The sequence below is a fragment of the Phyllobates terribilis genome, unplaced genomic scaffold, assembly GCF_046119375.1.
Source record: "Phyllobates terribilis strain yellow unplaced genomic scaffold, ASM4611937v1 Scaffold_3__8_contigs__length_932513732, whole genome shotgun sequence".
Classification (NCBI taxonomy): domain Eukaryota; kingdom Metazoa; phylum Chordata; class Amphibia; order Anura; family Dendrobatidae; genus Phyllobates; species Phyllobates terribilis.
This window is the reverse complement of record NW_027362763.1, coordinates 728929814-728954342: the sequence shown is the minus strand read 5'-3', so window position 1 is coordinate 728954342 and position 24529 is coordinate 728929814. Positions and strand designations below refer to the sequence as shown.

Below are 24529 nucleotides of genomic sequence, written 5' to 3'. Positions count from 1 at the left end.
TAAAGTTGTCAGCAAGAGAGGATAAGAATTTGCTTGACCTGTTAGTTTTACTTGAGAGAGATTCCCAACAAATGTCTGGATAGTTGAAATCTCCCATGACCACTACGTCATATTTTTTGGAGAACTTGGTCATTTGATACATAAAGAGTTCATCCATATCTTCAGCTTGCCCTGGTGGTCTGTAGTAAATGCCTACAATGGTGTCCTTTCCGTTGTTCTCTCCTTGTATTCTTACCCAAACAGTTTCCACAGAACTCCCAGTCTCTGAAGCTTCAATCTCTGTGCAGATATACTCTTTTCTAACATACAATGCAACACCTCCTCCTCGTTTATCAAGTCTGTTTCTTGCAAATAAGTTGTATCCTTTTAGCCTTTTATTCCAATCATGTGTATCGTCCCACCAAGTTTCAGTGATTCCAATGATATCATATTCCTTTTCCTGCATTAGTAGTTCTAATTCTCCTTGTTTGTTGCCCATGCTTTGTGCATTTGTATAAAAACATTTTAGTTTGTGATTGGTTTCTCTTCCTCCCATATTTTTATTATTTACATTGTTTTGTCTTTGTTCTTCCTTTCCACTTCCAGTAGCAGAGATCTCAATAGTATTTGTCAGCTGTATGGCTTTTTCTGGCCTTTTGCTTCCCTTCCCACATTGTTCTAGTTTAAAGCTCTTCTGATGCGTGTAGCAAGGCGACTTCCAAATACATGTTTTCCAGTCTTCGTAAGGTGCACCCCATCTCTAGCAAGTAGTCCATCGTATAGGTAATTCATTCCGTGATCCAGAAATCCAAATCGTTGTTGACGGCACCATCGACGTAGCCAGTTGTTCACCTGTAGAATCTTATTCCACCTCATTGTTCCATGGCCATCCACTGGGAGGATGGATGAGAAGACCACCTGCGCTCCCAATTCTTTCACTTTCTTGCCTAAGTCTTCAAAGTCACTGCAGATGGTTTCCAGGTCCTTTCTTGCGGTGTCATTTGTCCCCACATGTATTAGCAGGAATGGGTAGTGATCTGTAGGTCTGAAGAGTCTTGATATCCTGTCAGACACATCTTTAATTTTTGCTTCTGGAAGACAGCACATTTCTCTTGCAGTTATGTCTGGTCTGCAGATAGCGGCCTCTGTTCCTCTTAACAGGGAATCCCCCATGACCACCACTCTCCGTTTTTTCTTCACAACATTCTTCTTTCTCCATCCAGGAGGATTCTGAGGGCTTACAAGGTTATTAATTGCTGGCAAAGTCTTATTTTGCTGTATTTCTTCATGGTTCTCCTGCGTGAGAGCCTGGTATGTCTGGTCTGCAGATAGCGGCCTCTGTTCCTCTTAACAGGGAATCCCCCATGACCACCACTCTCCGTTTTTTCTTCACAACATTCTTCTTTCTCCATCCAGGAGGATTCTGAGGGCTTACAAGGTTATTAATTGCTGGCAAAGTCTTATTTTGCTGTATTTCTTCATGGTTCTCCTGCGTGAGAGCCTGGTACTGGTTCCTGAGCAGTATGGGTGCTGACTGCCTCTCGATCCTCCTGCTTCTGTGGGTCACATGCTTCCATTCCTCTGTTTCCTCAGGTGCAGTTTGAATTTCTTCTCTTTCTGAATTATGAAGAGATAATTCTGCTCTGTCTAAGAACTCTTCACCTTCCTTAATGATTTTCAAGGTAGTTAACCTCTCTTCTAGATTTCGCAACTTTTCCTCCAACAGGGACACAAGCTTGCATTTCTGGCATGTGAAGTTTGGCTTTTCCACTGGCAAGTCTGTGAACATGTAGCAGGATATGCAGCTCACCAAATGGCTCCTGGACTCTTCCATGTTCTTATTGTTAATGTTCTGAAAACAGTGAAAAAAGCTTCAAAATGCGCGCGCCTACCGGCGCGCGGTTTACCGATGTTCTCTTTTCAGCTCCAACAGCCAAAATCCAGTGTTCTTTGAGCTCGCGGAGACTCTTCACTTACCCCAAAATGCAGTGGGAATATGCAAATTATCTCCTCAGGACTCCTCCCCTGGTTTAAAAGAAGGTAAATCATCATGCTATGTTGCAAAAGATGTTGGTTGTTCAGTCAGCTGTGTCTAAAATCTGGACCAAATACAAACATGGGAAGGTTGTTAAAGGCAAACATACTGGTAGACCAAGGAAGACCTCAAAGCGTCAAGATCGGAGACTTAAAGCAATGTCTCCAAAACCGGAAATGCACAACAAAACAAATGAGGAACGAATGGGAGGAAACTGGGGCCAATGTCTGTGACCGAACTGTGGGATTTGCATACAGAAAAGCTAAACAAAAGCCATCATTAACACCTAAACAGAAAAAAAACAAGTTTACAATGGGCTAAGGAAAAGCAATCGTGGACTGTGGATGACTGGATGAAAGTCCTATTCAGTGATGAATCGCGAATCTGCATTAGGCAAGGTGATGATGCTGGAACTTTTGTTTGGTGCCGTTCCAATGAGATTTATAAAGATGACTGCATGAAGAGAACATGCAAATTTCCACAGTCATTGATGATATTGGGCTGCATGTCAGGTAAAGGCACTGAGGAGATTGCTGTCATTACATCTTCAATAAATGCCCAAGTTCACATTGATATTTTGGACAGTTTTCTAATCCCATCAATTGAAAGGATGTTTGGGGATGATATCATTTTTCAAGATGATAATGCATCCTGCCATAGAGCAAAAACTGTGAAAACATTCATTGAAAGAAGACACATAAGGTCAATGTCATGGCCTGCAAATAGTCCGGATGTCAATTCAATTGAAAATCTTTGGTGGAAGTTGAAGAAAATGGTCCATGACAAGGCTGCAACCTGCAAAGCTGATCTGGCAACAGCGATCAGAGAAAGTTGGAGCCAGATTGATGAAGAGTACTGTTTGTCACTCATTAAGTCCATGCCTCAGAGACTGCAAGCTGTTATTAAAGCCAGAGGTGGTGCAACAAAATACTAGTGATGTATTGGAGTGTTCTTTTGTGTTTTGTTTTTCATGATTCCATAATGGTTTCCCGCTGCTTGGTCTGAAAAAAATTACCCTTACTGAGTACCACATTTTTAATCTTTATTTCTTTTAGTGTTTCTTAAAGCCATAAAGTTGCCATTTGAAATGACTTTAGTTTTGTGCCATGCCTGTGATCTGCTTTTTTTCAACATCAAACAACTGAATGAACATCCTCCGAGTCCGGTGATTCCATAATTTTTGCCAGGGGTTGTATATGGGGAGTATATAAAAATCCTATAGTTGCCTTGAAATCCAGTCTGTAACATAAGGGCTGGACTTAATGGGTGACTTTAAAAGGAAACCATCATCAGAAAACCATATCTACTTTTTTTTTTTTTAACTCCCATATGACAATTTGCATTAACAATAAAAAAATTAAAAAAAGTTTAAAGTCTGTGGCCAGTACAAAAACTGCAAGACTTCTAACTTTCATGTAGTTTCTAGAAGTCCACTTGAACATTAGCCACTTAAACACTATCTTTTGTATTGAAGCATCTAATGAGCCTGTGCAAAGGTCCATTATTTAAGGGATGGGGGAGCAGGGTCAGGTGTGACATCACTATAGATTATATTAGCTGTGTATTAGTAGTTACCTGTCAGTGTAATCCTGCCTCTGATAATATGGAGCCTTGCTGAAAACTCTTCCTGAAATAATGAGTCTAGGGAAAAAAAATAAAAAAACACCAAAAAAAGATTTTATACAGTAGGTTTTTTTCTGATGATGGCTTCACTTTAAAGGCAATCTGTCACATGGGGTAGCAAAAACCATCTGAGAGCAACATAATGCAATGACCCTGATTACAATGATGTATGACTTACTTTACTGGGGTGTTTTTAAAAAAAATCACTTTTTCTGCTGCAGAGCTTGGATGCTGAGGCCTGTAACCCCATCACCACCACTGTGCATAGGCAGAAAGCTGCCTCAGTGGGAGCAGTGGGGGTTACAGAGCTTATAAGTATTTAGCACTGCATGGTGGCAGGTTTTCTAGTGATCTGCTGATAAAACAGCAGCCCAGTAAGTGACACATTGCTGGAATCTGTTCTTTCCCTACATTATGCTGCTCTTAGATTAGCTGGCAAAAAAAACCTGGTGACAGATTCCTTTCAAGGTACAGACTACCATAAAGCACTGTAGCCATAGTAACATGGCAGCTAAAGTGGACCCAGAGCTGCCAGTTATCTTTCACAGGACAGTGCCTAGAAAGGTAGAGCTGTTATTGGGACACGATCATCTGTACAACATGGCACGATAAAGGGCTTGTGTAGTGTTTCACTTCTGTGTGGGGCTTACACCAGATAGGACAGCATTTGGTGGTGCACTATGAAACTAAAAGGTTGTTTGTACAGGGAGCTAGGAAAATTAATGTTTATTTTCAGTTACCTTTCACACATCTTGCTAAACACTACTTTAAAGGGGGTTAACCAGGTTTGGCATGAAACTCTGCAGTCACTCCTAACTGTGTGTACGGTCAGCATTCTTTGGCGATGGCAGCAAGATCAGGGAGCTATGTGCCGCATATGAGTATTTCTGTCCACATTCAGACTAGATGTCTGAGGCTGCTTATGTGTAGTTTAAGGGCTGTTGCAGATGTCTGTGATAATCTGTCCGATTGCAATGCATGGGCTGGCCGCGCATCTCCTGACCTGACCTGACCTGATATTTCTATGAAGCTGCCATGCTTGGGTCAGGAGATGCACGGCCAGCCCATGCAATGTGATCGGACCGATTATCACCGACATCTGAAACAGCCCTAAATGTGGCTGGGAACATGCAAATTGTACATTTGACATCACATGACTGCAGACTTGTGAATCCTCGCAGTGCGTGCAGTCACAGTCTGTAAACAGTCACTAATGCACATCCTGGACAACCACTTTTAAAGATGCTCCAAACCAGTTGAGCTACAGCTTGCAAGATTGTGAAAGCCTTGAGTTTTGTCTACAATCTGATTCTTTCTTGGGTTGAGTACATCCAAGTTATCTGGTTAAAAAAAAAACAAAAAAACTCACACCTAGAATTAACATTGCGGAAAAAGAGGAGCCCAGCCCAGCTACTTCTCACTCGAGGACCCAGTGCTTTATATTACAGCCCATTGATTTTTATTGGATATCTCTGATACCGAGGCATTACAAACTGGTCTCAGCAGCAAGATACCCCATGATTAGGTTATTGGCATACCATACTAACTAACAAACTTATCCACGGGAATTAGAAAAACATGGCTGCTTCCTTCTAGTGCCACAGACATTATCTGGTGTTGGAAAAGCCATATTTTCCTAATCCTAACAAACCCCTTTAAGAACAATCTCTTTAGTAAAGCGTTATTTGCAATTCTGGTTTTACATCTGATGTAAGGAAGCACCTGATCTCCCGAGGCTGTGTGAAGATAACACATCTCAAACTTTTCTTCATCTTTAGATGTCACACCTGTAACACCACAGACCGCAACGCCATCTGTGTGAACTGCATTAAGAAATGTCACCAAGGCCATGATGTAGAGTTTATTAGACACGATAGGTAAGTGTGCATTGCCCCCACCTTAGCGGGTATATTTCAGGCATCCTGATATTTCATTAATACTTTTTTCCTTCCCGCTCCAGGTTCTTCTGTGACTGTGGTGCCGGAACGCTGTCTAATCCTTGCACATTAGCCGGAGAGCCCACACATGACACAGATACATTATATGACTCTGCTCCTCCTATAGAATCTAATACTTTGCAACACAACTGAACTTAAGAAGGGGGGAGTCCTGCCATTCTAACAAGAACTGTTTAAAGTTTTTTTTTTTAATTTTGGGAAAAAAAATTAAAAGCTAAATGAAGAAATAAAAAAAGTGCCCATTTCTGGAAAACAGTTGATGTGATGAAATTTCAACCTGCCAAAAAAAGGAAGTTGAGCTGGACGAGGCAATCTGTTGACTCAGGACCTAAGGAAGAACTGGGCTTTTTTTTTTTTTAAGCATTACGCAAAGACTTTTCAGAAGGACAGAAGTGAAGAGAAAAGAAGCTACTGTTTTGTATAGAGGCCATCTCCTGCGGGTGTTTAATTCATGCGGGCAGGGGCCAGCCTAATGTGCAGTAGTCCTATTCTGTAGACAGGCAGCAGTCGTTGCTGCTGCCGTACACACGGACATGGGTACCAATTGCTTTTTGTAACATGGTAAAATGTGAGCTAGCACTTCTGCATTTCTTTTTGAAAATTTTTTTTTTTAACACGTATTCAGATTTGAGATATTTTAATGCTTTAATCTCATGTAGTTTTTTTTTTATTTTTTAATTTCAAGCAAAAATTTATTGTACTTGAAAAGTGTCCTGTTTTTTGTTAGCCCACCATAGCATTGCTGTAAACTGTACTCATGTCCCAGTATCTATATGTTCTTTCTATGAAAGAGGAAAACACTAATCTTAATCCAGCAATTTTTCTGGTATCCTTTTGGAAAAGTTAGAATGTTGTCTCCTTTCCTCTCGTACCTTCCCGCAACAGTTTCCATGTCCATGATCTCCCCTCCCCAGAAGGACAGTCGGGCGAGGAGTCTCAGAAGCCCAAAACGTGACGCTTCAATCACTCCTTCCCTGGGAAGTGGCGGGTGTTGACTTTGGTTTAAAGTTTACTGTAGTCTCCTCAGAGCGCTCCTGTACGTTACTGTTCATTTTTTGTTTGAACAGCCTGGAACTTGTACACTGCTGGAAATTGAGAGATTTCCCGCTTTATGAAGCTGAGACAAGCATATATAAAACTTCATAGCTTTTGTTTTAAATTTTACATTTTTTTTTTTCGTTTCTCTCCCCATTTATATGTATTGGTGACAGTGGGTAATCAAAACAGCCTGAAAGTGTATGCATGTACCATAACATCTAGACTTAATATATTGTGGAGTATTCAATAACCATTATGTAGAGGGTAGGTATGAATTAAAAAAAGGGGGTTTAATTTCCTAGGAAAGAAAAATGGAAATATGGTCATTTTTAAAAAATAAAGTTTATTAGATCATAACGTGTGAAAACCAGCCTTGTGAATAAACGCCAAAAACCACCGTTGTACTTTCTACAAGTTATTACACCATCGCCAGGAGTTTGTGGATCGCTTGGCTATCCAATGGGTCTCTTTCCATTAAACCGCACAGCTCCCTGCAAGAAGAAACTAAGGTCATTATATGGTGTCGAGCCGCAACTTATTACACGGTGCAGGTTTTATAACAGGACTTTACATTTGTCATTAGCAGCAAGTAAATGTTAACCAGTTACATTAAAGTTTTATTTTTCTCAGACAATTTGTATGCAAAAATCTTGTAGTCTGAATAGTATTGTCTTTAAAAGCAATGTACGTAGAGCTTTATTTTTTTTTAAGAACTGGGATATAGAAAAAGACACTCGCAGTTTTAACATTGGTCCCTGAGTGTCCAATTTCAGAAAATGTACATTAGCAGCAATAAACCTTTTTATACTGAAGCATTAATAGCGTATGCAGAGGCAAATTGAGTATTCATCTGTCTTTGGGTCATTGGAAACTGCTGTAAATGCTTTGGTAGTCTACACTAGCCCCAATAAAGAAGTTGCAAGAGTAACAATTTTTTTTATTAAACTAATAATGTTTTGTAAATCTGACAACCATATTCCTTAGCGTTGTCCAGACACTCCTTGTTTAAGTGGTTATCTTCACCAGCCATATAACAATGTGCGGTATATTCATGCTTAGTAGCCATGCTGGAGTACTGAGTCTTGTCAGCTTTACTTTTAGATAAACAGAAGTTTTCCCTAGATTTTGCACTACCAATATTAGAGTAAGCTGTCACTGGTTTTCAAGCACTATTACAGTATTTTAATATTCTGTATGTATGTCCCTAATCCCCTATACAAGGCACAAAACAGAACTAATTGTATCCACACACTGGGCAAATGGGAGTCTCTAGTCTTGGTCTGGCACCTTTTACCATCCTCCTTCCCTGTTTTATGTGGTTATGTCTTTCATCCGCTCACTTGTGCACAGGCGCCCTTTTATCTGCCCCATTGCTCTACCCTCAAAGTACTGTAGTGGCACCTGCCCCAGTTAAAGGCCAAAGAGTGTCAATGACCATAGGTAGGCAAATGGCACACTACAATACTTTGCTGAGGCCTCAGCGGGGTAGATAGAAGTGCGATGGACGTAGGACGCGTCTTCCGCATGAAGCGGCAGCGCCCAACAGAGTAATAAAAGGTCTCTGTCCCGCATAGGAGATGTGAATACTGGCTGTACTGCATATGGGGAAAACCTGGTGACCGGTTCCTTTTTGGCTGCAGCTGATTTTACTATCATTATCCCTTGCCATTACAGTAAGTCATTTCCACAGTGAAGGGAGTAAACTATTGGATTAACCTGTTACATTTTTTTGCCATTCCTCATTTCTTTACATTGCTGCTTTGTACAGAATATGGAACAGAAATGTGTTCATTTACACAAAAGTGATTCAATATTAACATTTTCCAAAGAGGTCACAACTCAGGAGTGATTGAAGCTACAACAGCTGCCTTTCTCCAGTAAGTTGGGCAGATTCACTGATCACTTTACCATTTTGCCCTGTTTTTTTCCTAACTACAGAACAGAGAAGTGTGACTTCAACTAGATCTTTTGCATAACTGATGCCAAAGGAACCAGCTAGACCACCCACTGCTATAGGGTCCACCTGTTATTTTTGTACAAAAGTTCTAGCTACATTGTCTCCACCTTGAGAGGGGGTGGGGGGACATCTACAATTAAAAAAACTAAAGTGAGCCCTTTTGCATCAGATCAGTTTTGGACATTACATGTTTCTAAAAGTAATTGTGCTACCATGTAACTTTTCAATAATGACTTGCAAAATTAAGAGGTGGAAGGAGCACAATCGTGTAGTAGGCAATGGGGAGAATTTTTAACTCCATTTTGCATTACATTAAGATTTGGTGCAAAAAAAATGACAAACACTTTGAGGGCATTTCATGAAAGACTTAAATCCCAAAATGGAGATAATAGCAAATCAGAAGAACTGTGCTACATTTCTAATTAGCTGTTAACATGGCAAATTCCTATGTCCTGCACATGGGGGTAAGTGGTCGTGACCATGGATACCTAAGCTACAGCACATGGTCATTTTGAGTGGTCATAACCATGGATAATACCTAAGCTGTGGCAATGTCCTTCACATGGGGTAAACTGCACTACATTTCTAGTTAGTGGAATAATAGCAATACCTCCAATTATATATTAGGAGAGAATTTGGAAATAAAACAAAGGTAACTGCAGTGATTAACACTTAGACACTTAAAAGTTGCATGTCATCAAAATGGCAGCGCTCTACTTGCTAAACTCACAAGAAAAAAAAAACTACTTTTCAAAAATGCTTTAAAAAGTTAAGCTTCCCTTTACAATCTAAAAGCACCAATGTTTTGGCATAACTTTTCCAAACCCAGTGATTTTTACAGACAGACAGACAACCCCAGTGTTTACTTTAGGGCTGTTTTCTCATGTGATCCGTTCCTGGATTTTTGGCATGAACAACAGGCCCTTATTCGCACAAGTTCTCTGTGTTATGCGCTATTCCTTTGCATCACTAAACGCACAGCTGAGCTGGAAATGGGAGGTTTCATATAGCCATAAAAACAGAATGTGGGTAAGAGCTGACCCCCAAATCTCTCAACCAGTTGATCAAGTCCAGGAGGAGAAAGGAGCAGAATTATCTGATAATCTTTATAATCTTATTTTCATGTTTACTGTTGATTTATGAAATAAAAATGACTAACACTAACTCAGGATGTGATAAGGCACAAAAACCAACTTGTTAAAAGAAGTTGACATTATGCGCAAATAGCAATCTCTAGTAGTGATGAGAGAGTATGCTTCATTAACCCTTTCAGCAAGCATGCTTGGGTGCTTGCCAAGTATTTTGGCATGCTCGACCTTTCATTCATTGGCGCCGCGCCTGCAATTGTTACGGCTGTTGGCCTAGCAAACAGGCTGCATGCGGTACAACTGTCTTAACAGCTGTGACATTTGCAGGTGCCGTGATAATGAAATGCAGAGCATGCTAAAATACTCAGCAAGCACCTGAGCATGCTCTCCAAAAGGGTTAATGAGGCATGCTCTCTGATCACTAATCTCTAGCTAATAATTTTCATGTGTTCAGCTTTTTTTTTTCTACTCACCAACAAACAGTGGAGAGAAACTAATGCCAGTTTTCCTATGGGATAGTTCTACTCATCCAGACCCTTCAAGGTACCAGATAGTATTTTCTTATGTTTTTATGAATACAGTTTTACTTTTTTTTGCAGTGAAAACCACCTGAGGCACAATAAGTTACTCATGTCGAAATGTATCTGGTGGCATATTAGCAACAGATTATGAAAAGATCGTACCTTTTTCTAAAAGGATTTGTCAGTACATACGACCCAGCAGGGCTCACGTACACTTCGTTTTCTAATGACTATAACAAACCAGTTATGTATACATGCAACGTCACTAGCGCTGTGGGGGAGCAATGCTGGACAAATAAGTGCTAGGATCTCTGTGGTTTTTGTGCAACTTCTTCTTAAAAAGGTTGTCTAGTGAAAAGTTATCACTTGTGCCGAGCGAACAAGGCAATCCCCACATGTGTAGCGTCTGTCAATCAAGGCAAGACACTCAGCCGCAGGGACTTAAACGTTTGCTCATCACCAATTCTCACCTTTCTGCTGGATAACTGATAAACTTACTGACAAGTATCCCACCAGTGGTACACAGTGATCAGAAAATAGAGAAACATCCCATTTACAGAATGGCCACGCAGCTTAGAAGCCCATAAGGAGCGAATGGCTCTGCGCATCCATTCTAACGGATAAAAGGTCCCATCAGACGGATCCCCAATAATCAAGTTAGCTTTCCTGTAGCCAGACAATCCCCTTTAAGGGTGGGGGTGGGGACTATAAAGGCGGTGTGCCCTTGATGCGTTTTTTTAAGCGTTTCCGCAGCGGCAGGAACGCTTAAAAAAAACGCATGATAAAAGGCCTGCCATGTTCCCCAATGATAATCCGCATGTAGTGTGCACATGCTGCGGATTATCATTGGTAGTGCTGCGTTTTTTTCCGCAATTATTTTGCGGAAGCGCTGCGTTTTCGCTGCCATTGACTTGCATTGGAACGCATGGATTCCGCATCACTGTATATGTAGATGCACATTCCATGCGTTCCAATGTGCGGATGGTACCTGAGTGTGGAGGAGAGGAGACTCTCCTCTGGACCCAGGTATCATAGAACCTGTAAAAAAAAAATAAAATAAAAAAAAATATATCTTATATTTATCTTCTGGCAGCCCCCGCTGCGCTCGTCCTCTCATGCCAGCAGATCGCGGTGGACTGAAGGACCTGCGCTGACGTCATAGTCATGTGACGGGTCACACAATGCTGACCTTGGCAGGTCCTTCAGTGTACCGCGATCTGCCAGGACGGAGGGAAGCAAGACTGCGGGGGCCATCGGAAGGCAAGTATAGATTTTTTATTTTTAACCATTCTTTAAGGTCACAATATATAAATCCATGCCGGTTGCATGGATTTATATAGTGTGACCAAGTTGACAAGCACTTTCCAAGTGATGCTAAAATCGCTTGGAAAGCACTTGTCCACCCACATGCAGAAATGCATGTGAAGACCGCTTCACTTCCGCATGTCCCTGGCTGGAAAAACGCATGTACAATCCGCATGTACAATCCGCATGCGTTTTTTTCTGCCAGGGGAGATGCAGAAACACATTTCTGCATTGTGGGCACATAGCCTTAAAGAACTTTAAGAACTCAAGTTTGAAGTCTGAAAATCAGGGTAAACCTACCTGAATATCTTCACGGACAGTATTATACTTTCAAACTCTCGTGCCTTCTTATGACCTGTCTGTATAATCTCTTCAGGAATGTTGGCGAGTCTTGCTGCATTGAATCCATAGCTTTTAGGACAAGCTCCCTTGATAAACTTGTACAGAAAAGTGATAGTTTCCTGGCTGGGATCTTCGCATTCATTTTCAACCATACAAGCCTTATAAAGAACAGCAATATATACCATTAGTACAAAGATTATGAGACTGTATACCAATCCCCTCACCCATCCATCTGAAGTGGTAACTTACCATATGTCCCAGCCGTACGGCCGCAGTATGAGAGTAATCCTCCACTAACGAATGATAGTGTGTAGAAAACAAAGTGCGGCACTTAATCCTTTCAGAGAGCTCCTTAACAACAGCACTGGCTATAGCTGTCCCATCAAAAGTAGCCGTGCCCCTGCCTGCGAAATACAGCGATACCATCAGCATGGAAAATGCCCTTCAGTAGTATCCAACTCTTACACAAGTCTAAAAGTTTTAGTAGTTAAGTGTTCTTAAATTGCTTTAATTAGCATGAAAATAAGCAAGTTTGCAATTGACTTGCTTTTCCCATCTGCTGTCAATCTCCAGTAATGAGAGATTGTATCTTTAATAGTGTACAGCTGGTTTCCATGGAGATTACATTGCTCCAAGCTGCTCAAGAGACAACTTGAGAAATACCTCTTTAAAAGGAGCTCTCAGATTTGCTTTGTGGATAAAGCCTCCTAGTGTATAAATATATAAAATATGCAGTCATGAACATTCAAGGCTAGCTAGTGGTCACTCCAAAAGAGGCAAGCGACCTGAACGAAAACCATTTTTATAGATTTTACATAGGTCACGTGGCAAAAATACTTTCTGCAGACCCCTGCAAAGTTAATTACACTAAAACATAGTGAATAGAACAAAAGCAATGATTAAAAAAAAAAAAAAGAAGTGTTTCTTCACTTCCACTTGTGATCCAGACACACGGATGATTAAGTAACATTGGAAGATGCTACAAAAAGATGTGAAATATGGACATTAGAGATACTAGTCACTTCTTATATAAAAAGAGTTGGTCATTGGGCAATCAATTGATGGTGCTGATCTCAAACCCCTTCAACCCCCGGACGATTTTCCGTTTTGTTTTTTCCCCTCCTCTTTTTCCGAGAGCCATAACTTATTTTGCTAAAGGTTATGTTGGTGCGCTGCCAATGACGTAAGTGAGGACGTGGTAATTAAATAAGTACCTTTTATTTAGGATCAAAAATCACAAACTGGTTTTCAGCTCCGCATTGGAGCCTTCATTGGCAGCGCAGCAACATAACCTTTATATTTTTATCTTTCCTGGTTCCCTTTGGTGTACCACGGATACTGTCTGATGCTGCGCTTCACTGCCTACACTCCAAGTGCTACAACCCCGCACCACTGGAGGTAACAAGCCATTTTAGCACAACCATCCCCACCTAATTTTTTTTTATTTCTCTGTACACAACGTATGAGGGCTTATTTTTTTTTGCAGTAAGAGTTGTACTTTTGATTGACATCTTATCATGTGATGCACTGGAAAGCGTGAAAAAAAATCTAAGTGCGTTCAAATTGCAAAATAAGGTGCAATTTCACAATTTTTTTTTTTTTTTTTTAACAGTGTTCACTATACGGTAAAGCTGACCTGGCAATATGATTCTCCAGGTCATGGGAAAAAAAAAAAAAAAAAAAAAGGGGGATAGGCTAGTGTTTGCCATTGAAATAAAAATTGAATTCCTTGCAGAAACTTATTGATCCTAATTGTATCTGGCCATGTTTATATTTTTATGTTCAGATGCCAGGTCACAATCTGTGATCTGCATTTAAGCTGGACCTAGGTTACAATGTGTGAACTTGATGAAGGAGCAAGGACCCGCGAAATGTCATGCAGGTGCTAAACTCCTCTCTCCCTCTTCGTAGAGTCTCAGGAGGCCAGATGAATTGCTCTTGTAAGTGGAAAATGGCAATGCTAATTCTGGGAAGAAATGTGCACCTCGGGTGAAACCTTTTGTATTGAAATTGAAACATATCCTTGTGTGATATTTAAAAAGAAGAAAGTGACAAATGTCTTCCCAACTTTATAAAACACATTATAAAGTCTTAACCTGTCTATAACTTACCAAGTTCATCCAGGAGCACCAGGGAATGCTCTGTCGCATGCTGGAGAATACTTGAGGTTTCACTCAATTCCACAAAAAAAGTGCTTTCACCTACAAGATGTTTAAACACGCATCAATACACCGTGATGTAATAAATGTTGGGCACCCATTTCAGGTCTTACCCTTACTTCATACTTTCACATTTCGGGATATGGGGCTGTATTACGGCCTTTTTCTTAATCAGTGGACTCTTTAATAGTAATCAATTGAACTTGACAACTTGTATTTTACTGTGAAATCATGAAACTTTGGGAATAACCCTTTTAAGGATATACGCCTTTAGGGCTGTGTCCTATTACACATAAAAAAAAAAAGTATAAAGGCCGATCAGACTGCATTTTAACCTCTCCCACTCACAGAAGCAATAGCCATGATGTGCAGTGTACATTATAATAATGTATTACCAGGTTAGGATGGGTAAAATTGCAAAGGTGCTTGTAAAAGCAAGTAACTTTCCAATTTAGTAGTTATTAAAATCCCTTGCCATTGAAGAAAGTAGAGGGAATTTTTTTAAAAATTTTATTGCTTAAGGCTCATTATCTAGGGAACCGGCTACCGCAGGCCACAGGGAGATCCCAATCCCTGCTAGTTTTAGTGCTAATATCCTCCAATGAGGCAATTTGTGTAGCAGCCATCAGGAGCATCCACAGTGCGGGCCAGTGGCACAACGAGGCTGCAGGTCCGAACTGTCAAGCAATGGGGAGAAATGCGCTCCTAAAGAGATACCGTAGGACTGACATTTTAATATACGGTATGTTTTCTTTATAGAGTTTGTCCATGGTTACATTTCTACACTTTATGGCTCTTCAGATAAACTCTTTAGTGATATGTGGTCTGCTACTAAACCAAGTCGTATTACCTGCCATGATTCTGTCTGACGCCCCCAGCCTAGTAAAAACTCGGTCCACAGGGGTCAGCTTACAGACCTCTGCAGGCACGTAACACCCCAGCTGTGCCATGACCACCATGAGACCGGCCTGCAGAGAGAAAAACCAGCAGATAAGTAGGAAACTAGGGGAGTAAGCCAACAGACTTCAGAGCGCAGGCTCAACAACCAAGCAACACTAAACAGCGACTTATAGGCCTTGACACATTTCTTAATTGTGCACAACGGAATATGAAAATACATTTCCTCAATTGGCATATAGTCTGGAAATATGCAGTAATTGCATTTATTGGGAAAAAAATAGCTTGAGCTGCAATAATAATACTATCATGTACACCAAGAACGTTATGGGCTAAAGTCTCTACCATTAACTCTGCACTTTAAAATAGAGATAAGTGAATCGATTCGCTCGCCATAATGACGTGTGTGTCAAAGCGGCATAGAAGACATTGCACTGGACCTATAAATCGAAAGAAGCGCCGGGGATAACGGCAGGTAAGAGGTGGCTCGCAGTACTCTCGTCCGGCGATCATGGTTGTGGCCACTTGAACAGAGTTCTATGAATCTATTTGTAGTCACAAGATATGACATATAGGCAGGAGCAGATTCTGCAGCCATTCAACCCCTTAGATGCTGCAGTTGACCACAGGATACAAGGGGGTTACTGCCACTGCATACATGAGATGCTAATAGGTTGCCATATAAAACTATCAATGTATGTGAGTGTATTGGGAGAAAAATGAATTGAGTAGAAACCAGTGTGAGGTGCAATGACTGACAAGCAAGTTCCAGAAAAAGGAGCAGCCACTGTAACCTTTAATCAAATTGCAGGACTCTTACAGGGCAACCAACACAATGCTTACCTGTCTGAGCAGAGTCGATTTACCACCCATGTTTGGGCCGGTGACCAGCACACAATGGGCGCTACTAACATCTTCTTCCTCGTCCATGCAACCAATTATAATATCATTTGGTATGAAGTCATCTCCAAAGAAGGTTTTTGTAATGCAAGGGTGGCGAGAACCACGGAGCTCCAAAAATGGTGTGGTGTCGTCAGGCAATAGGATGTCGGGTCTGCAAACCGGTCCATCACCGCCTCGGCTGTACTGCGCCAAGCAAATAAGGACATCTGTGGCACAAAGAAATCATGTAACGCGAGCCTCGATTTAATATTCCATATTTCATTACAATGTTCAGACCAATAATTGGATTCTGACAAGTTAGTCAAGATTTTTTTTGTCAAGTAGGGCCAAAGAAGGGGGGAAAAAAACGTGTCATATGGGTAGGTTTTAGCATTGGAAGCCCTACTGATCAGGCCTGTATTATTCCCAGTAACCACCTCACAGTATTAAGGTTCTTACCCAACACAGCAAAGCACTCCACCGCTGTTTGCCACTCCTTGTAATTCTTATCAAAGTTATAAAACAGCCTCCTCATACAGTCTTTAAGGGCAGCGTCTCTGCGCTCTTCTGCATTTACCAGGTCGGCAAACATATTTTCTATGGCTTTAGTCCAATAACGTTTAAAGCCCTTTTTTGTGGACTTTAATTCATACGACTCTGGTAAGTTGCGCTCGGTGACGCTCTCTGGGATCTCCATTTGGTAACGGTTCTTTGCAGTCCCCCAATACACAATACTTTTGCACCCGAGTCTTTTCCGCTGTTTCTCCAAATAATCGGCCAGATTCTGCTCTGTCGCTTTAATGTCTCTCAGGGCTTCATCATAGTCTGGATCGAAGCCGGCTTTAGGAGTGATCACACCAGTTTTTTTAGCTTTCTCGTGATCAAACGAAGTATCCCAGCGTTTTAATTCAGCGGATAGATCGGGAAAGCGTCCTTTGGAATTTTTATCCTTAAGACTGAGAACCTGAGTGAGAATATTGGACTTTAAATCATCAATGGCATCTTCCATTGTCATTACAACTTCACGCATCACCTTAAAGCCTTCCAGAGCAGAGAGGAAATCTGCTATCTTCTTCTTGCTGTAGGTGGTCTCCTCGTACATGACTGCTCTGCTGTCTGGATGGTTTTGGCTTTTGAGCGGAGAGCCAATGCTATGAATTTTGCTCAAAAGTCTTTCGAGATCTGGAAGTTTTTTGAGCAGTTCCCCAACCTCAGACACCTTCCCTGGAATTGCCATGAGATCTTCAACCGCATTGAGCCGATCATTGATAGAGAACGGATTGCACAGCGGAGCACAGAGCCACTGCTTTAGAAGACGCTTGCCAAAAGGAGTGAAGCAGGTGTCCAATTTCTCCAGGAGTGTCCCTTCTGTGGACCCATTGGTCCCATTTTGAAGAATTTCCAAGTTTGTTAAAGTGACGCCATCAAGGACCATTCGTTGGCTTGTTTTAGCAAAGAAGCTGGTTGAAGTTTGGGCTCTTTCGATGTCAACGTCAACAGGGACGTACTCTTCAAAGTTTGCCATCGAGAGTAGCTCTTGATCAATGAGACATTTCTTAAGATAAAAAATGCAAGCCCCGAGTGCGGAAAGGGCAAGTTCATGATTGTCACCTGGGGTAAGTGCTAAAGAGTCACTGTCAGACGTCATGTCTTTTAGAACAGGTGGCAAAGGGCAATTTTCGCGCTCTTCCTTGCCTTCTTTTACAAAATACCCTTCTTCAGCCAAAACTTTTAGTGTTTTTGCAGCATCCCAGAACTGAGAGGAAGAATTTAACCCCTCCTGGATAGAAGTAGAGAGGCAGCTTTTAAGAACTTTTTTAGTGTCCAGCGACAGATTGCACTTCTCAAACAAAATTTGTACTGGGGGGTAGTGGGCGACCAAGGTCCTAAATCTCGAACAGTGGCGGTCGTCATAAAATTGGCCAACATGAAATTTACCGACGGAGGTGTCCACAAAGCAGACTCCATAAATTCTCTGTTGAGCAGACGAATCGTTCATCTTCTCCTTCAGACATAGCAGGTATTTGCTGTGACTCTCTGAGGGACTCCCATCTAACACGCTGTAGGTCTGAGTGCCTTTGGTAATAATCCTGCAGATTTCTCTTCTCACAACCTTATCAAACTTCGTAGGGTGAGCCATGGATTTGCATCGGGCTTCCATCATGTCCGGGGTTTCTGTCTGCTCTACCCGGGCTGCTTTATATCCCTTCTGAACTAGAACATCCGAGAAGCGGCCAAATGCGATTTCCGGGAATCCGGAGTGAGCCCATGTGCCCTTCATGAACGTCAGCCCCAACTCATTCACCCCGATAACAGCATCCATGTGGTAAAGTTCATAAAACTTCCCGACCTTATAAAATATTACGGTATCAAAGTGCTGAGATTTCAGCTGCCACCATTTTCTTACACCTGGAGTGCATTTATTAAGGAAATCATCAGGAACATATAGCGTGCCGGGATCATAATCGTCATCGGTCTGTCGTCTTCGTCTGGAGTCTTTCCTTCGCCCGTCTTGAAGCCACTCGTACTTTTCATGCTCCCACGTAGAAACCCCTGCAGCTCCTCCAGAGTTTGCCTGTGATTCAAAGGACTCGGGGGCAGAAAACGATGACAGCTTCAGCTTGGCTTCTGCAGACACATTGACTGCTCTTTTTGGAGTTTCTGGCACATCATTTTGCAATTTCTTAACAGGAGGCTTGGACACACTTCGTCTCTTGCGCTTGATGGGGACCTTGATTGGGCTTTCCTCTTCAGTAGCAGACTCTGGCGCAGACACGTTCGCCTCGTCCACTCCGCTGCTGCCCTCATCACTGCTTGCAGCGTCCTTCGCATCTGGCTTGAACTCGTCATCAGAAGCTTCCTCATCGCTGTCCGACTCAACCATGATTCTCCTCCTCTTTGCTTTCCCATTCTTTTTGGCCTGACGCATCGGCCGACCATTTTTTTGCTCAGGAAACGGATCGTCACTTACAGAACTTTCTTCAACCTGATATTAATGAAACAAAGGAGATTCTGTTGTAAATGTGACTTGACAATATCTTAACCCCTTTGGCCAGGTCAGTTTAATGGTCATTAACAAAGTTTTTTTTTCTTTATCAAAACACATTCAAAGAGCCATAACCTCCATTTTTCCATCAATATAGATGTGTTTTTTTTGAGGAATTAGTTGTATTTTCCAACTGTAGATAACATAAAAGTCCTATTTAGTTTTTTTTTCTTTTTTTTAAGAGGTAGGGTGGAAAGGAGTTAAAAAACAAACAAAAGAACGCCACAATTGTGCTTTATTTTTCCCTTATACTGTTTATCACAGCAAAAAAAACCTTTCTGGAATTCTGTATGAATAGGTGATACTTTTCACAATTAAAATGTTTAAAAAAGTTAAAAAAAGAAAGAAAAAGTTTACGTCGCTGCAAACAGTCAATTTTTATAGTTTCCTCCAATGTAGCTATAATACAGGGCTTGTTTTTCATAGTACTTAGTTGTAATTTTTCCTTGGTGCAATTTTGTGCTACATATAATCTATTGACCAATTCTTATAATTTTTGGCAAATTATTTTTTTCTTAAAAAGAAATGCTCCATGATGCATAGGTAGCAAATTATCTTTCATATACATGTCGCAGGAGATCATCATGTTAGATATAACCATCACATGTTCATGACTTGTCACTCAAAAGTGTATATATAAAGAAAATACAAAAAAAAAAAACCAAAAAAAAAAAAAAAAAACACACCATAAAGCTATGGGATGTAACATGCTCCGGCAGGAAACTCGTCATTCCACGCACCCATACATACAGTAGCAGTGCTGATGTGTATTGCACAAGCGTTCGGATGATTGTAGCTTCACGACCCCACAAAAAACAAGCCCTCACACGGCTTTATTGGCGGAAAAATAAAGTTATGGCTCTTGTAAGAACGCAAGGAAAATAAAACAAAAATGGAAAATTGCCCGGGGAATAAATGTTGTTAAATATCCTTTACTTTTCTTTGGGGACTTAACATTTGACTAAAACATGAAGATCAGAACATTACCACCAAGTTCACATGTATTATATGTATCCCCATAGTGTACGGGAAATCTGACATGTCCATTTTAGTTGACAAATATCATATATAGCAACCTCCCCCACTACTTGTCAGCAGGTTTAAAAGTGGATGTAGCATTTTACATTTGTTAATCAAAAACATAAGTGCAGCCGACACCTGTTCCCCCCACAGCTGCCTAGAGAAACCCTCCGGAGCTCTCACCTCCATTTCCTCCTCTGAATCTGACAGCTCTGCACACACCGCCAGAGTCAGCCTTATCTCTTTATCAGAGGTCATTGCGTCATCTGCCATTTTCATTGCTCTTCTTATCTCTGGTCTGGTGCTGAAAAACATGCCTCCTTTTTGGGTTTCTTTGGCTGATGAACCTAAAACAAAGCAACAATAAACTTCAGCTCAACAATCACATTGCATATCTGTAATAAATACTATAAAAGCATAAAGGCCGATGGAGGGTGAAGCCATAGCTGACATTTCTCTGGGCCTGCCTTCTTCTCAGTTGCATCACCAATCTTCATAAATAGGTACACATTTCAGTTTGAGAAGAATCAGAGACCTCCCCTCCTCATCAACATTAGATGGTCAGACGAATCTGGAAAAATCTGCAGGTCTGAAAGACTTCTCCAGTGTGTATGGAGACCTTTACGGGCACATCTAACCTCATGCATTGCAAAGAGTGAACACTTCTAGCAATGTCTGCTGGTAGGTTAATTTTGCCACAGATTTTTATTTAATTTTCTTTTTACTACACACAATGTGTGGATAAGATTTTTTTTTAAAAAACCTCCAGTTTGCAAGGCTATGTTCACACATTCCGGATTTGCATCCACATGTAGCTTAAAAAAAAACCAAAACAAAAAAAACACAAAAGAGCATGCTGCAGAAATTTGCAGGCTGATGATCATTATGCAGAAAAGCTGCTGATTTTATCCTATGTAATGCGTAACAAAATCCGCACAAAACACATCCAGATTTTGTTGTGAATTTGTGTCCAAATCTATGGTGGAAATTTTCCTCCACAAGAAAGAGTAAACCGACCATGTTTTTTTTTTTATTTTCCAAAATAAACTTTGCTAAATACGTACCTGAATAATTCTTCATATACTTTGCTCCCACCCATCCTCTGGTCGGAGGTTCGTCGAAAAACTGTACATGGACATGGAGGGACTTTCCCTTTCCTCTGAGGTGCGTCTCTTGTTCGGGATGGTTGTACACCAAGGAAGGCCACCATGGGTAACCTGGCATCTTGGCCCAAACAAGATCTCCTGGTGCAAAATCACAAACCACACTGAAGGGGGAGCATAAAAAAAAAAAAATAAATTCAGAATTATTTTTTTTACATTTTGACTGCTGCAAGAATTTCTTTTCAATCTTTATTGAAGGCAAGTAAGATGTTGTCATTAGTGATGAGCACAAGTGCTCGTTACTCGGGTATGCACCGAGTATTGCAGGTGCTCGAGTGACATGTTCATGTCCCCCGCATATTTCTCAGCTGTTAGACAGCCACAAAACATACAGGGATTGCCCTTGTTTGTCAGGCAATCCCCGCATGTATTGTGTCTAACAGCCGCAAAACATGCGGCCATGGGGACACGACCATGTCACTCAAGCACCCGCGATACTCTGTGCAGCACCGAGCATTTGTGCTCATCACTACTTTTCATCTGTAGAAAGGTGTCAACTTCCATATTCTAAAGGCAATAAATTCTCATGGGTCTGGATCTCAAGAGATTCCCCACAAAGAACTGTGGCTCCCTTCACAGTACAATGTGCCTTTGACTCCACTTGGAAGAGATCTGGTCACTAAAGGCAATGCACATATTAATGAGTTTTACTGCTAATCTCCATGTGCATTACAAAGGGTGAGATCTGCAAGAGAAAGGATGTAATGCAGGCTCAAAAACCTGCAGCATTTATGGAAATCTCTGCAGCATGGGAAATGGGTTTCCAAAAACCAACACACATGCATCATGCTGGGATCGGCCTGGGTTTATAGTGAGGACTATGGAAGTCTGGGGCAATCGCACATCTGAACTTATCCTAGAGTGACTGCCAAACAGAAAAATGGGAGACAAAAACGCTCCACAAAGCATTACGCTCAGATATGTCAGATGATGGATTCGGGAGGGTGAGAATCCCAAGATGAACCTTTACTTTAAAGGGGTTCTCCAATTTCAATTTGGCAGGATCGACCAACCATCTAATTAAAAAATGAGATCTGCAGTGAAAATCTGCACCCCCCTGACTGGCACTGAAATCTGCTGTGCTAAATAATCTACGTGGTAAAATCCACAATTTCCACCCCTTGTGTATTTTCCCCCATCACCACATACTGCAATTGCAGAAAGCTCATCTAAACGCTGCAGAATTCTTCCCATACAGAAACTGCCCAGCGATGCGGATTTTTAAATCTGGAACATGACCACTCTGGCTGCGGATTATGTCAGATTTTCACAACAGATTAACGTGCAATAAGATCTGAAGCAATATCCGCATCAATTTTTTTCTGATCATGGGCGAGATTTGCTGCAGAATCAGTCCGACCAGTGTGAACATAGGCTTATATTACACGTGAACGTGCTATGTTTGCTATGGACACGCCACAGTTTAGTGCAGATATCACTGAGGTTATTAATGCGTAAATCGGCGGTCGCTATGCTCACAGGGGAGCGCCAAGGGGCGGCCGCTACCTGACCCTGGTGAAGCAGTCGGCGATATGAGTGGGGTTTCCCTCCATTCATCCCTTTTTTTGCAGCTTCCCCCCTTGTGTCTCCTATCATACCTCAGCAGGTTATATTCTTACATCTCCTTACCAGCCCCCCTACACACATCTCCTTGGGGCTGAGCCTGCTATTCTTGTCCTCTGCAGGACTATTTTGTCTGCTGTCACCAATAGACTTTAGTCATCTATACACTGGTGACATAATATTGGCTAGCAGTCTTCTTGGGGACTATTTGGTATTTTGCATATTATTATATTAGGAGCATTATGTATTTTTCTTTTGATGTACGACTGACGGACTACACTTACTATACATACGAGTATCCCCCCCCCTCCTTTTTGGGGTAATTATGTGCTTATCCTTATAAGGGTCCAGGCAGGGTCCTCGCTCCTCCTGTGCCAGTCACTGACTCGTTTTTTTTCAAGATTGTAATTGTTTTCGCTTTGTATACCCCCTTTTTCACATGTAAAGCGCCATGGAATAAATGGCGCTGTAATAATTAATAATATGCTTACCTCTATTATGACAAGATAGGTAGTTTTGTGATGGGCATCACTTATAGATACATATTGTATTATTCTATGTGCATACGGATTTAATACATCGTTAGTAGGATATTAATTCACCATTAATGCACATCTCGTCATCTCTGTGTATATTCCTCATCACAGTCTGAGGGTTGCTGCTGATACTGTTGTACCCATTTCATATATGTACACACTTACCGGGAATGTAAAATACCATTGGTTATTTGTTTTGTTTTTTAAAATTCCCTGTTCCCTTTTGTGCGTAAATAAACTTTTGCACAAATTAATATCGCATAAGGGTGCACGTTTATATACGTGGTGCTTCTCTTTGCCCTTTACAAGGGGCGGCCTCACGCACGGGCGACTGCCAGGTCCATTAGCAGGTCACCTTAGTGCACAGAAGTGAGGAAAGATGATTTACACTGGTAACGGATATGAAGATCCAGGTATCACTGACCTACAGGCCCATATGAATGGATCAGGTCTGAGTCGATCTTGCCAACAGTTTCCTTTTTTAGGGTTATTCCCAAAATAGTAAATTACCCGCCACCCCCATGCACAAGATCAAGGATAACTTACTGATCCCTGAGGGTGCACCTATTAGGATCCCATGCCGTGCAGAACCCCATCCAGGATGGTACAGAGGTGCACATGCTCGGCCTCCGCTCCCCCCCAATCTCTGGGGGTCCCAGTGATCAGCACATTCTGCCTCTATCCTAGGGATTGGGGGTGACAGCAGCCTCTATAGCTGCACTAACCCTGATCACCCAGGATCAGAACAGATAACATTGTGCCCCTCCAGTACTACATATCCCAGCATGCCTAGCGATCAAAACCCCCTTATACCAGAGCCCAGGACACGAGCACTGATTTGCTGGGCGTTGTAGTCCACACTTGCACTGACCTGGGTGTGGCTGCTCGGGGGGTCTTCTTCCCTCCATGTTTTGGAGTCCCCGCTGACTCTTTGGGTGATGTATTGGACTTGTGTCCGGCAATGGCGGGCACGTCAGCCTCGGTGGGGGACGTGGAGTCCCCGCTCCTCTTGACCTTGCTGGTGCTGGCCGGGGGAGACTTGGTGAAGAAGCTGAACAGGGTGCTCTGCTTGGACATGGTGATGGCGGCGCTCACCTCCCCGCAGCCTCTACCTCTGTCGAGCGCGGGAAAATCCTTCTCCTAGGTGGAAACGTCACGTACCGGAAGTGCGCCGCGCCGGCACAGCCAATCAGCGAAGAGGTCCAGCGGAGGGGCGGAGACTCGGGCAGAGCACGTGTGGAGCCCTGCTTGTTGCCTTGGTGACAGGGGCTCTTGTTATGGGAGGAAAGTGTGTGGGAAGAGTCACGTGGTGTTATTTTTTATTTTGGCGCCAATTTTTTTTTCAACTCATTAATTACATTTTCGGTATAAAGAGGGGTGACATTTTTTTTTCTTCGAATATTCATATAATTTTTGC

At 41.8% G+C, this 24529-nt stretch overlaps 2 protein-coding genes across 3 annotated transcripts in view; one reads left to right on the top strand and one right to left on the bottom strand.

Annotated features, from left to right (window-relative positions):
- The window catches only part of FBXO11 (F-box protein 11), a 103908-nt gene extending 96641 nt beyond the window's left edge, over nt 1-7267 (top strand). The window contains exons 21-22 of one of the 2 annotated variants that reach the window (XR_012318075.1): nt 5416-5514; nt 5598-5736. Coding sequence is in view for 1 of the 2 variants with exons in the window: in XM_073672085.1 (XP_073528186.1) it covers nt 5416-5514; nt 5598-5727 (229 nt within the window). In the remaining variant the exon portion in view is untranslated. Of the gene's footprint in view, nt 1-5415; nt 5515-5597 lie in introns of both variants that reach the window. The other variant, XM_073672085.1, reaches the window with a different exon arrangement.
- MSH6 (mutS homolog 6) lies at nt 6957-24310 on the bottom strand. The gene is made up of 10 exons (XM_073672084.1): nt 23984-24310; nt 20915-21117; nt 20034-20197; nt 16244-18770; nt 15746-16011; nt 14856-14973; nt 13958-14047; nt 12096-12250; nt 11805-12004; nt 6957-7124 (listed from the first exon to the last, which is right to left on the bottom strand). Exons 1-10 carry the CDS (start codon nt 24187-24189, stop codon nt 7052-7054), a joined length of 4002 nt encoding a protein of 1333 aa, XP_073528185.1. The 5' UTR covers nt 24190-24310; the 3' UTR covers nt 6957-7051.
- Between the last annotated feature and the right edge of the window lie 219 nt (nt 24311-24529).

Excerpts from the sequence above, each read along its gene's own strand:
- MSH6 (XM_073672084.1), bottom strand. The coding sequence starts at position 24,189 with ATGTCCAAGCAGAGCACCCTGTTCAGCTTCTTCACCAAGTCTCCCCCG. Across the intron at positions 16,012-16,243 it reads GGAGTGCTTTGCTGTGTTGG|ATGTCCTTATTTGCTTGGCG; the intron begins GTAAGAACCTTA and ends TTTGTGCCACAG. Across the intron at positions 7,125-11,804 it reads CTGTCCGTGAAGATATTCAG|GGAGCTGTGCGGTTTAATGG; the intron begins GTAGGTTTACCC and ends TTCTTCTTGCAG.